The sequence below is a fragment of the Macrotis lagotis genome, chromosome 1 (assembly GCF_037893015.1).
Source record: "Macrotis lagotis isolate mMagLag1 chromosome 1, bilby.v1.9.chrom.fasta, whole genome shotgun sequence".
In the NCBI taxonomy this organism is placed as follows: Eukaryota; Metazoa; Chordata; class Mammalia; order Peramelemorphia; family Peramelidae; genus Macrotis; species Macrotis lagotis.
In genome coordinates this window covers 431822854-431834925 of record NC_133658.1, presented here as the reverse complement: position 1 = coordinate 431834925, position 12072 = coordinate 431822854, and the positions used below count along the sequence as shown (strand labels likewise).

At 35.0% G+C, this 12072-nt stretch overlaps 1 protein-coding gene across 5 annotated transcripts in view; it reads left to right on the top strand.

Moving 5' to 3' along the window:
• Nucleotides 1-12072, top strand: part of PPP1R13B (protein phosphatase 1 regulatory subunit 13B) — a 122350-nt gene that overhangs the window by 87157 nt on the left and 23121 nt on the right. For 4 of the 5 annotated variants that reach the window (XM_074213212.1, XM_074213211.1, XM_074213210.1 and 1 more), the window contains exons 5-9: nt 164-265; nt 4458-4632; nt 6632-6828; nt 8051-8215; nt 11243-11423. In XM_074213212.1, the coding sequence (XP_074069313.1) occupies nt 164-265; nt 4458-4632; nt 6632-6828; nt 8051-8215; nt 11243-11423 (820 nt within the window). The remainder of the gene's footprint in view (nt 1-163; nt 266-4457; nt 4633-6631; nt 6829-8050; nt 8216-11242; nt 11424-12072) is intronic. The other variant, XM_074213213.1, reaches the window with a different exon arrangement.

Here is a 12072-nt window from a genome sequence, read left to right as displayed (position 1 = left end):
ATCATGCATTTGGGTACAATCTTTGGAAAAAAATGTATTTTTCCCATGAGGAATCTACTGGAAGGCCTGCTTTAATTTAAGAATACCAAAGTCTATAGTGTATCTTCGTTTTAAGCAGTTGGAGTAATACTTCTGATGAATATGATTGTTCTTTTCTTTTCAGGTTGGGAATCCCCGGGTTGAACTTACACTTTCAGAACTCCAGGATATGGCTGCTCGGCAGCAGCAGCAAATTGAAAATCAACAGCAAATGTTGGTTGCCAAGGTAAATTTTGAAATGAAAATAGGGAAAAGACTCTAATACCTATAATAACTTACTTTCTGTTGTGATCAGTGTTATTGATTATGCTCAATACACATACATTGTAGCATAGTGGCAAGTATTCCTACCATCACTGATATGACAGAGTAATGGTCCTTAGGACTGCATCTGACCATTAGAACTAAAACAGGTCTTTTTTTCTTACCATTTTGTAACTTTCTTTTTGTCTCTGAAATAAATTTTCTCTCCTTGTCATAGTCATTTCTTTTTAAAATTTTTTTTATTTATTTTTAATTTTTACCCCCCCCAGCTACAAACAAAAAATAAGTTTCAACATTTACTTCCAAAACTTTGAGTTCCAAATTCTCTACATTTTCCCCCCTCCTTGAGAAAGCAAGTTACTTGGTGTAGGTTAAAAACGTATAGCCATGAAAAACATTACTACAATAATTATGTTCTAAAAGTAAACATAATCCTTCTCCTGCCCTACACACACACACACACACACACACACACACACACGAAACCTCAAGAAAAATAAGGCGATGGCATCACTAGGCCAAAGGTAGACATTGTTTTATAATTCTTTGGGCATGGTTCCAGATTGCTCTACAGAATTGTTGAATTATTTCACAACTCCAATAATGCATCAATGCTTTTCCCTATATCCCTTCCAACATTTGTCATATTTTTCCTTCTGTTCTATTACCCAATTTAATAGGTACCTTACAATTGTTCCAATCCACATTTCTTCTGTCAATAACTTTCTTGTTTTTGCAAGGCAATGGAGTTAAGTGACTTGCCCAAGGTCACACAGCTAGGTAATTATTAAGTGTCTGAGGCAGGATTTGAACATAGGTCCTCCTGACTCCAGGGCCAGTTCTCTATCCACTGTACCATCAAGCTGCCCTGGCTTTCAGTATCTCCCCCACCTACCCACCACATAGTTACTATTATTAACTATATTTCTTTGCATTCTATTCTTCCCCTTCCCTTATTCTATTCTTTCTCTCCTTTCACCCTGTCCCTTCTCAAAGGTGTATTTCATCTGATTATTCTCTCCCAAGATCTTCTCTCCTCCCTTCTATGAGCTACATCCTCCCACCTTGTCCCTTTTCTTCCATCTCTTTTCTCCATTTTCCTCTAGATTAAGGTAGATTTTTATACCCAGTTGAGTGTTTATGTTATTCTCTGAGCCAATTCTAATGACAGTAAGGCTCATTCACTCTGCCTCACCTTCCCCCTCTTCCACTCTACTATAAAAGCTTTTTCTTGCTTACTTTATGTTAAATAACTTACCCCATTTTACTTCTCCTTTCCCTTTCTTCCAGTATATTCCTTCTCCCCCATTTATTCTAAAAATATATTATACCTTCAAATTCAGCTCCCTTTTTTTCCTTGTCTATATATGCTCTTCTGACTGCCCTAATAAATGGAGAAGGTTCATATGAGTTAGTTATCAGTATTACCTTCCCATGCAGGAATACAAGTAGTTCAACATCAAGTCCCTCATGAGTTACCCTTCCTTTCCACTTTCTCTGTATTTCATTTGAGTCCTGTACTTGAAGAACAGACTTTCTGTTCAGCTCTGTTCATTTCATCAAGAAAGTTTGAAAGTCTATTTCCTTGAATATCTATCTTTTCTCCTGAAAGCGTATATTCAGTTTTGCTGGGTAGTTGATTCTTACTTGTAATCCAAGCTCTTTTGCCTTGCCTTATCATAATAATCTAAGTCCTACAATCCCTTAATGTGGGTCCCTTGTGTTATGCTGACTGCAGCTTCATGATATTTGAATTGTTTCTTTCTCGCTGCTTGTAATATTTTCTCCTTGACGTAGGAGTTCTGAAATTTGGCTACAACATTTTTAGGAGTTTTCATTTTGGGATCTCTTTCAGGAGGTTATCAATCGGATTCTTTCGATTTCTATTTTACTGATTCTGGGATATCAGGGCAGGTTTCCTGCAGAATTTCTTGAAAAATGTTGTCTAGACTCTTTCGGTCATGATTTTCAGGTAGTCCAGTAAGTTTTAAATTATTTCTTCTAGATCTGGTTTTTCTAGGTCAGTTGTTTTTCCAGTGAGTTATTTCATATTTTCTTCTAGTTTTTTATTCTTTTGGTTTTGTTTTACTGCTTCTTGATTTCTCACAAATTAGCTCCATTCTACATTTTAAGGAATTCTTTTCTTCAGAGAACTTTTACATCTACTTTCCTATTGACCAGTTCTCCTGTTTTAAGGCATTCTCCTCATTGACTTTTTGAACTCCTTTTTTCGATTTGATCCAAACAGGTTTTTAAGTTGTTATTTTCTTGAATATTTCTTGTGCTCCTTCACCAAATCATTGATTTCAGTTTTCATGATTTTCTCACATCACTCTTGTTTCTCTTTCCAATTTTCCCTCTACCTCCCTTACTTGATTTTCAAAATCTTTTTTGAGCTCTTCCATAGCCTGAAACCAATTCATGCTTTTCTTGAAGGCTTTGGATGCAGAAGCTTTGACTTTATCATCTTCTGAGTGTGTATTTTGATTTTCCATAGGACCAAAGTAATGGTAAAGGTTGGATTTTTTTCTTCTGTTGTATGCTCATTTCTCCAGCCTATGACTTGATTTTAACTCTTTGTTAAGGCGAGGCTTTGCATCTGGAATGAAGGACACGCTCCCAAACTTTTGAGGGTTTTTGTAGCTATTTTAAGGGATACCCTCCAGGGATCTGGAAGTTATCGATTCCTTCAAGGTCTTATGGATGAGAAACTATGACTGCTCTCCTGGTTTGTGCTTTGGTCTGTGCATGACCACAAGCACTCTTTTCTGTCCTTGAACTGTGAGGAGGGTTCCTGCTCTGCTGCCGGCAATAAACTGTTGTGCTTCTGCTCCTTTTCTTGAGACTGGGGGCCCCAGACTGTGACCTGGCAATGATTAGAGCATTGGCCCTGATATTAGGAGGACCTGAGTTCAAATTTGGCCTCAGACACTTACTAGCTGTGTGACCTTGGGCAAGTCATTTAATCCTGATTGTCTCGCATCCAGGGTCAGCTCTAGTTGTTCTGATTCATATCTGACCACTGGACTCAGATGACTCTGGAGGAGAAAGAGAGACTGGAGACTTACCACTCACTCAAATTCAATTCCTGAGCTTGTCATACCATCACTTCCCCAATATCATGGTATTCTTTGAGAATGAAGGACAAATATTATTATTTGAAAAAAGAATAATTAGTGACTTTGGAGTAACTTAATTTTTTAAAATGCCCTAGATTTTTAGCATTGAAAAATTCTGTGAATTAAGCAGAAATATTCTACTTATTAAACATTTTCTCTTTACCTCATATAGACAGAGTCCATAGTACATAGGATATAAGAAATTTTAGTACAGTTTTTTAAAATGTGTAAAGTAGTTGATTTGTCAGATTCATGTATTTGATGTACTTAAGGTGATTGAACTTTTAGCATTGATATTGTCCTGAAGCAGATTTTGATATAATGGTAAAACTTTTCCATTCTTGCTGATTGCTAATGTTGTCATTTACCACTACCAACGTACATATTTTGTGCTTTGTATTACAAAAGGATTATGCTCTTATAAAAATATAAAGCAAGTGCAAATTATATTTACTAACCTCTTCAGGAACTCATCTAGAACAAAAGATACACTCTTATTTTTTTAGAGGTTCTTAGAATATTAGAAGTTATACTTGTAGAGGATCTTTTCTTTTTGAATCTAAAATTCTCAGTACTTCATTTCCTTTGGGAAACTGAGCAATGTTTTGGGAACTATTTTGTAACAGCAGGAAATGTGTTACTAAGAGCAGGAAATCAATGTTAGAGGAAACTTAGCAGATGTATTATAACGAATGACTGTTTTGATAGATTATATGAATATAAAAGTTGGGATTGACTGTATTTAATATAATATTCTCTTTGGACTTTTTTTTTTAAAAAAAAGAATAACAATTGTTATTCTGCGTTCACTGTATTCCACAGATCAGCTTGTATCTAATTCTTAAAATTGTTCTTATCTTGTACCTATAATAAATAATTCAGTTTTTTGTGTACTCCAATACATATCCAATAATCCTTGAGGCATTTCTTTAATATGTAGAATTGATCCTGAAATTGATTGTGTCATTTGTTGTATAAATAATAATTTAATTAACTTAGAAAAATATTATTGTTAGACTTTTTTCTCTTTGTTAGGAGCAGCGATTGCATTTTCTAAAGCAACAAGAACGTCGCCAGCAGCAGTCTATTTCTGAAAGTGAAAAACTCCAAAAACTTAAAGAAAGAGTCGAGGCCCAGGAGAATAAGCTGAAAAAAATCCGTGCCATGAGAGGCCAGGTGGACTATAGCAAAATCATGAATGGCAACCTGTGTATGTATCATGTTTTCTAATTCAGAGGCACCATGGACCAAGTGTTTTCTTTCTTTCTTTCTTTTTTTTTTTTTTTTTTTGACTTATTTCTTTAAAGTGAACTTAGAGGGGCAGCTAGGTGGTGCAGTAGATACAGACCGACCTTGTAGTCAGGAGGACCTGAGTTCAAATGTGACCCTGGACACATAATAATTGTCTAACTGTGTGACCTCGGGCAAGTCACTTAACCCCATTGCCTTAAATAAATTTAAAAAAAATTTAAATTAAATGCTAAATTTCTTTTTCCTCTTTTATTTTTTTAGTGAAACTAGTGATGAGCATTATGTAACATACTGTAGTAGGATAAATTTGGAGTTTGCCTCCTGGCTGTATGATTTATTACCTTTCTGATTTTGGACAAGTCACATTACTTTTCTGGGCCTTTTTATTGGTAAAATAAGGGGTTTGGACTTGGCCATTTCTAAGATCCTTTCATCTCAAAATAGTCTCCTAAAATCATTCCAAAACTTAACAGTCATTGAATGTATTCTTAGATTCCTTACTTTGGTCTACCTTTTAGACAGAATCTCAACATTTTCTTATTAGAATTGTTACCATTTGTCGTTGGTACTAACATGAAGCAGTTTTGTCTCTCCGTGTTGACAGTGTAATAGGTAGAAAGCCAGCTTCAAGGTCAGGAAGACTTGCTTTAAGTACCCTCCTCTAATATGTGCTACTAGGCAGATCACTTAATCTCCTAGTGCTTTGGTGTATTACTATGTCTATGAGCTATAGAGAAAGGGGGCTACTGACCTGCTTCTGTAGTAGAAACTTGATTTCCCAGGAGTTCCCTATACAAATGAAATTGCAGATCTAATTCCTATCCATATTGAACACATTGTTGTAATTAGTCCTTTGTGTAAATTGCCCTTTTGCTCTTTTTTTGCATTTTTTCCATATAAATTTCACAAGTTTCTCTGAATCCTTCTCATTTCTTATGGTATAGTAATATTCTATTACATTCATAGTTCAGCAGTTCCTCAGTTATTGGACATACTTTGTTTACAGGGTTTTGTTAACATAAATTATGGTGTTAGGAACATTTTTGTGCATATAAATCTTTGGTTTTCTGTATCATCCTTATGGTCCTAGTTGGGAAGTCACTGAAGTAAGGTTATATGAATAATTTGTATAATTTAAGATTGCTTTCTATAAGGCTGAGCCAATTCAGTTTCCCTCACTGTGAATTAATATGCTTGCTTTCCATAATTTTGTCAGCAATGCATTTTCCTATTTTTATTAGCTTAATGGATGTGTGATGATACTTCAGAATTTTAATTTTATTTCCTTGCTCATAAGGGATTTTGTATGGTAATTAATAGTTGTATTCTTTTGTGACCCCTCTCAGGATTGGACAGAATGGTTCAATTTTATTTGTCAATTCCTTTCAGATTTTGGATGTCAGACTCTGATCAGGCATAAAGTCTCTCCTCTAAACCTCCCATTCCTCCTATATAATCTCATTTTCTTAGTCTAGCTGCATTTTATGTAGAAATACTTCAGATTTTGTACATTCAAGTATATTTTGCATTTTATTCTCTTTCTACTCTGTACCTGATGATTCTTTAATATCTGTTATTGTGAAAGCTGTTATTTTCCATTTTCTCTAAATTTTTTCATGGTGTGACTCAATATTTTGATTTGATACAACTATGCTTTTTAGACTGATCTCCCTGTATCACTAATGGGCATTTCTTTAAGGAAAGGCTAATTATCAAAAGTAGAACAAATTTTAATATCAGAAAAAAAATCTAGAATTACGACGAAATATGTGCATAAGGTTGTACCAAATACATTGAGATTAGGAAGTTGAATTGTCAGTGGTAATATAGTTACTTGATTCATATATTTTAAATAATCTTCTTTGCTTCCATAAAATTACCTTTGAAACTTGAGTTCTTTTTTTTAATTACATCATTTTAATTGAATAATTTTTTACTTGGGGATGGGGCTATTACAGCTGCTGAAATTGAAAGGTTCAGTGCCATGTTCCAGGAAAAGAAGCAGGAGGTACAAACTGCAATTCTAAGAGTGGATCAACTCAGTCAACAGCTAGAGGATTTAAAGAAAGGGAAACTCAATGGATTCCAGTCATATAATGGCAGATTGAGTGGACCTGCTGCTGTGGAGTTGAAACGTTTATATCAAGAGCTTCAGGTAACATGTTGGAGTTTGACTGTGCAGTGAGGGATGCTGAAGAAGATGAGTGTACTGGAGCTCAAAGCCAGGAGCAAAGCTCACTTATCAACAAGTTCTCACAGGTGTTTTTTGTAGAATAACTGAATCTGATGGATTTTCTTGAGTTTGTTTGGGCCCGATTTCTGATTTCACTAATATGGGTACTCTGAATGTAGAAATTCCCTTTGTCTGAAACTCAGAGTCCTAGTGAGATTGGCCTGAGGCCCTGATAGATAGATGAAGTGAGTAGCCTAGAATCATCCAAATAATATGGATCAAACGTAGCAATAGAGCCCTGCTCTTCCAGATTCCCAGGCCAGCTCTATAAAATGCCATGCTTTCTCTCTGATTTACTCATTAGCTATGTAAAAATATAAAACTATATGTACTAAAGTCTCTGTGTAAACTAAAACTTGGTAAACTAAATTTTTATATGACTCTAGCCTATGAAACATCAGCTACTAAATTATTCAATTGTAAATTTTGAGAAATTTTCTTGAAAGTCAATTACTTAAAATTAATTGCTTTATCATTTGTTTTTCATGAAATGTTTATCATAATTTGCAAATTGAGTTATAATTTTTAGTGAACAACTATGTCATTTTTCATTTTTTTTATTTCCAGTACTTTGCTACAATTGTAGGTACTTAATAAGTGTTTGTTGAAATGAATTAAAATAAGCGGCATAGCAAAAGGAAGTAGCAAGACAGGGCCGGTCACCAGCTGTCCCAAATGAGTGTCATTTAGATAGACTTCCTAAATACAGTGCAATTTATCTAGCATTGGATCTTTTGCATGGACAGTGAGAGTCAGGATGAGGCACTTCAACCTTATATAATAAATGAGCAGATTGACTGGCAAAAGGAATTCTGTTATAGTTTCACATGGTTCAGTCTACCAGACAGTTCAGTGTGTGAAAATTACAACAAATATGTAGATCATATTTTCCATGCTTGCCTTGTGTTTTATGAACTATGTGAGTACTTAGAGATGTCTTCCTAAAGAATCTTTAGGCTTCCATTTATGTAGGTATGAAGCAGTCAGTTTGCAAGTTATATTTGGGTGGATATGTACCTGGACCTAATGTAGTCATGTAGTCATGCTATATACCTGAACTTAAAATATATATTTTTGTTTACTTTTCATGGATAATAAACATTTTAATTAATTAAAATTTAATTGAAATAGTATTTTTTTTCAGATTCGAAATCAGCTTAATCAAGAACAGAATTCTAAACTCCAACAACAGAAGGAACTTTTAAATAAACGTAATATGGAGGTTGCCATGATGGACAAACGAATTAATGAGCTGCGTGAACGCCTTTATGGGAAAAAAATTCAGGCACGTCAAAAAGAAAACATTCCTGTAAGATAAACTTTTCCAAAAGACCCATCTCCAAATTTTGTCTAAATTATCCCTCAGACCCCTTGTTAGTAAAAATCATGAAAAACACATGACCTAGGAAACTTGACAAAATCTGAAAGTTCAGTAGCAGAGCCTGAGAGCAAAGTTGGCATTAAAAACCACTGGCTAAAAAGGGCACCCTGTGTTGCTCCTCTCCTCTGACTTGCACACATGTAGACCTTTCTCTTCCCTGGTAATTGGTCCCCTTTTTAATTTTTTCTTCCTTGGTATCTTTCTTCTCTGTCAACAAATGCAATGCCTGGAAGAGATTCATAGATACTGCTTGGCACCGAGGACCAGTTCTTTTATTTTTGGTTCCTCTTGTTTGGAGTAACTGGAAAGAATTAGTGACACCCAGGTCGTTAATATCCTTGTTCCTAGGAAAGTATTAGTAAGGCCAAACCCCCTCAGCTTCCACCACAAGTAGTTGTTCTGCCACCAGCTCACGTGCCCTCTCAGCTTGGGGGCTTAGCATTGCTTCTCTGGATGGCAGGAAGGTGGAGAATGAGGATGGAGTCTGCAGGAAGAGGCTTACATTTTCAAATTCTTTTTGTCAACATTTTCATGATGTCTGCTTACTCAGTCCATGGCCATTAAGGTGACTTGTGCTTTTGAGGGATTCCAAAAACCATGAACAGCATTAGCAATGACACATTTGATTATGATTTCCTTAATGAAAGCTATTAGCTAATAGGTAAGGCTATTCTAGACTAAAAAAAAGGACAGAAAATTTTTCTTCTGATAATGCACATGCCTTCTGTCATTAGCCTTGGGGAAATCTAAAGAAATTATCTGAGCTTTGCAAAGCTCCTTCTTGAGTAACTCTTCTGTATGCTCTCAAACACTTGCCTATAATGATGATACTTGCTACTATAGGAAGAGTATATGATTGTACTAAGACTGAAAAACCAATTCATACTGAATCTTAAAGTGCCTCCAGAGAGGATAATCTATGCAAATCCATGCAAACAAATTGCACAGTTTAAAGTATGCTGCCAACCACAGTATGGATGATGACTTTTTATGGTGAGGTGGGGCAAAGTTGTTTTTGTGAATTGTCACTAATGTCTCCAAAGCTCTCTGTTGTCTTGTGATAAATCTGTTCAAGTCTTAAAACTGGTAGGCTGTTCCATGAATGTTCAAAAAAAAAACCTGAAAATTGATGTTGTTGGAGTTAGTCTCCATGTAAAAAGGGATTGTATTGATTCCAATATTTTTGTCCAAGTAGAGTCTGTGACATGGGTTCAGTCTTTCAGGGAGGGAGAAGGGAAAGATAATGTTAACTTGATATTTGCAGTGTCTTTCTTGGTTCTGAAGATGTTAAATTTAAATTTGAAAAGATCTAGCTTTGGGCAGATATGCCTTTTGACTCTGGAATGAGAATTATAGGCAGATACAATGTTGTATGTGTTTCACCAGGCAGACATCATATTGCATCAGCTTTCTGGTTTGAAGTTGATATCAATGGTCAAAATATTGTATTAAAGGGATGGATATAGATTCTGATGATGAAGAGGATGAAAGTAATCAAATGATCAATTTATCATCATTTGATAGGCTATATCCTCATATTTTCTTCTGCCAGACAACTTATTCAATTTTCAAATACACTACTCAAAAAATATTGTTTGTTATGACTAAATCAGGATAGTCTAAGTAATGAATGTCTAATATCCTTACATAGATGATATTTCTTTGCTTAGCTGATAAGGTAGTTCTTGTCAAAGCAAAAAGGGGCCTGCTAACTTAAGAATTTGCCTGCTTAGACCTCACTAACCTCTATAACACCCCCTACCCACAATTATTTGTTTCTTCCCCTCCCTTCCTCTTTGCTATAGAGACAAATTAAAAATGCAGACTGTCAGGTTATATGCAATAGTATCAACTCTAAAATTCCAACAGCTTTTTTTTCTTTGGAGTAGCTATAGTGGTATACAGGGGAAAAATGGAGAAGGAAAGAAAAGGAAAATTAGGAGATTTGGTTAGATTAGGAGATTTAGTCCTAAAGACTGGAAAAGTTGAAATGGACTATATAACTGCAGGCTGCTGAGCAAGTTAGCTACTAGTTTTCTATATATTATTGCCATTTGACCCTTGCCCAAACTTTGGTTTTCTTTATGATTTGAAATAATTTTCAAAGTGTTCTCAAGTGTCTGTATTCATTTAAAAAAAATTAGAAAACAGACTTCAATATCATTGATTAACTTTCAAGAGTTTATTTGGAAGATTGCCTTTTTAATTTTTTTATGATTAATAACTTATCTATGTGGTTTTTTAAGATGCACATTCCTGTTGATTTTTCAGTTATCAATAAATTTATGTTATACCATTATGAAGAGAGAGAAGTGGTTCTCATTTTTAGAGATTTGATACCTGTAGATCTTTCTGTTCCTAAGCAGTTATGTGACTCAAATGAGATATTATTTTATCCTATCATGTTGTTGCTTATAAATGTAGAGTATTTTGCAGTAAATGAAGATAGATGTATAGTTCTATGTAGTAAAGAAATAATAATTTCATAATCATAACCAGTGACCAATATTGGATCATTGGGGAGTTTTTCTTTAGAACTGTTCTTTTTAAAAAAAAATGTTCATTTAAAAATCATTATAAGAATTCAAATATACAAACAGTAACAAGAGTACAAATAAAAGTAAAATTTAAAAATACTAAGGAAAATATAAATTGTGCTTGTAATTGTATACTTCTATTACTGATTTAATTTTAAGAGAAGACTCTTCAGTTTTTATAATATCTTTCTCCCATTATAATTCCCAAAAGGAATTTTATTTTGTATTGTTAGGTAATATCCTCATGCAAATCTTGATATGTCCTAATATTTATTACTTAATATTCTTGGTTGTACATTAATTCCTAAATATGAAATGGCCACTGTTAGTGTGGGGCGGTTCATCAGTAGAATTATCTTGATTTCTCTTAGCTCTGCGTTCATGCTAATCATTCCTTCTCTTTTCTTTTTTAATATAGTTAAATCGGGTTAATGGAACATCATCGCCACAATCATCCTTGAGTGCATCTGGCAGAATTGCAGCCGTGGGACCTTATATACAAGTTCCTAGTGCTGGGAACTATTCTGTACCAGGTGATCCAGTAAAGCCACAGTCTCTCACTATTGCTTCAAATGCAGGTCATGGAAGATCTAAGTCTGGTAAGTAGAATTAACTCTCTTCTTATTGGGAGAAACCCTAAAAGTTTTAAGGAAATAATCATATATGGTTACAAATGGAGGTTTGGGTGGCATTTTCAGTATTCCTGATACTGATGTGTAGATTTCTTTTTTTTTTAATTTAATATTTATTTTATTCTCATTTTGTACAAATAATGTTTTTTTATATACATTAATAAAATATTCATGTTTAAGAGTAAACAAAATACCCCCTCCTCCAAAAAAATATAGACTTGCTTGAGCAATAAAGTAAAGGGGAGAGAAAAAGATTTAAAAAATAATAGTAATAATTGTAGGTATGGCCAGGTGACGCAGTGGACGGAGCACCAGCCCTGGAGCCAGGAGCACCCGAGCCTATATCCCTGTACACCCAACAATCACCCAGCTGTGTGACATGCCAGCCACCCCAACCCTACTGCCCTGCAAAAACCAAAAAGGAAAAGGAAAAAAAAGACCAAAATAAAATAAAACAGTAATATTAGTAGGGGCGGTTGGGTGGCTGACAGAGCATTGGCCCTTGAGCCAGGAGCACCTGGGTCCGAATCTGGCCTCAGGAACCCAACGATCACCCTGCTATGCGGCCCCGGGCAGGCCACCCAGCCCCATTTGCCCTGCACACCCCTCCCCCCAA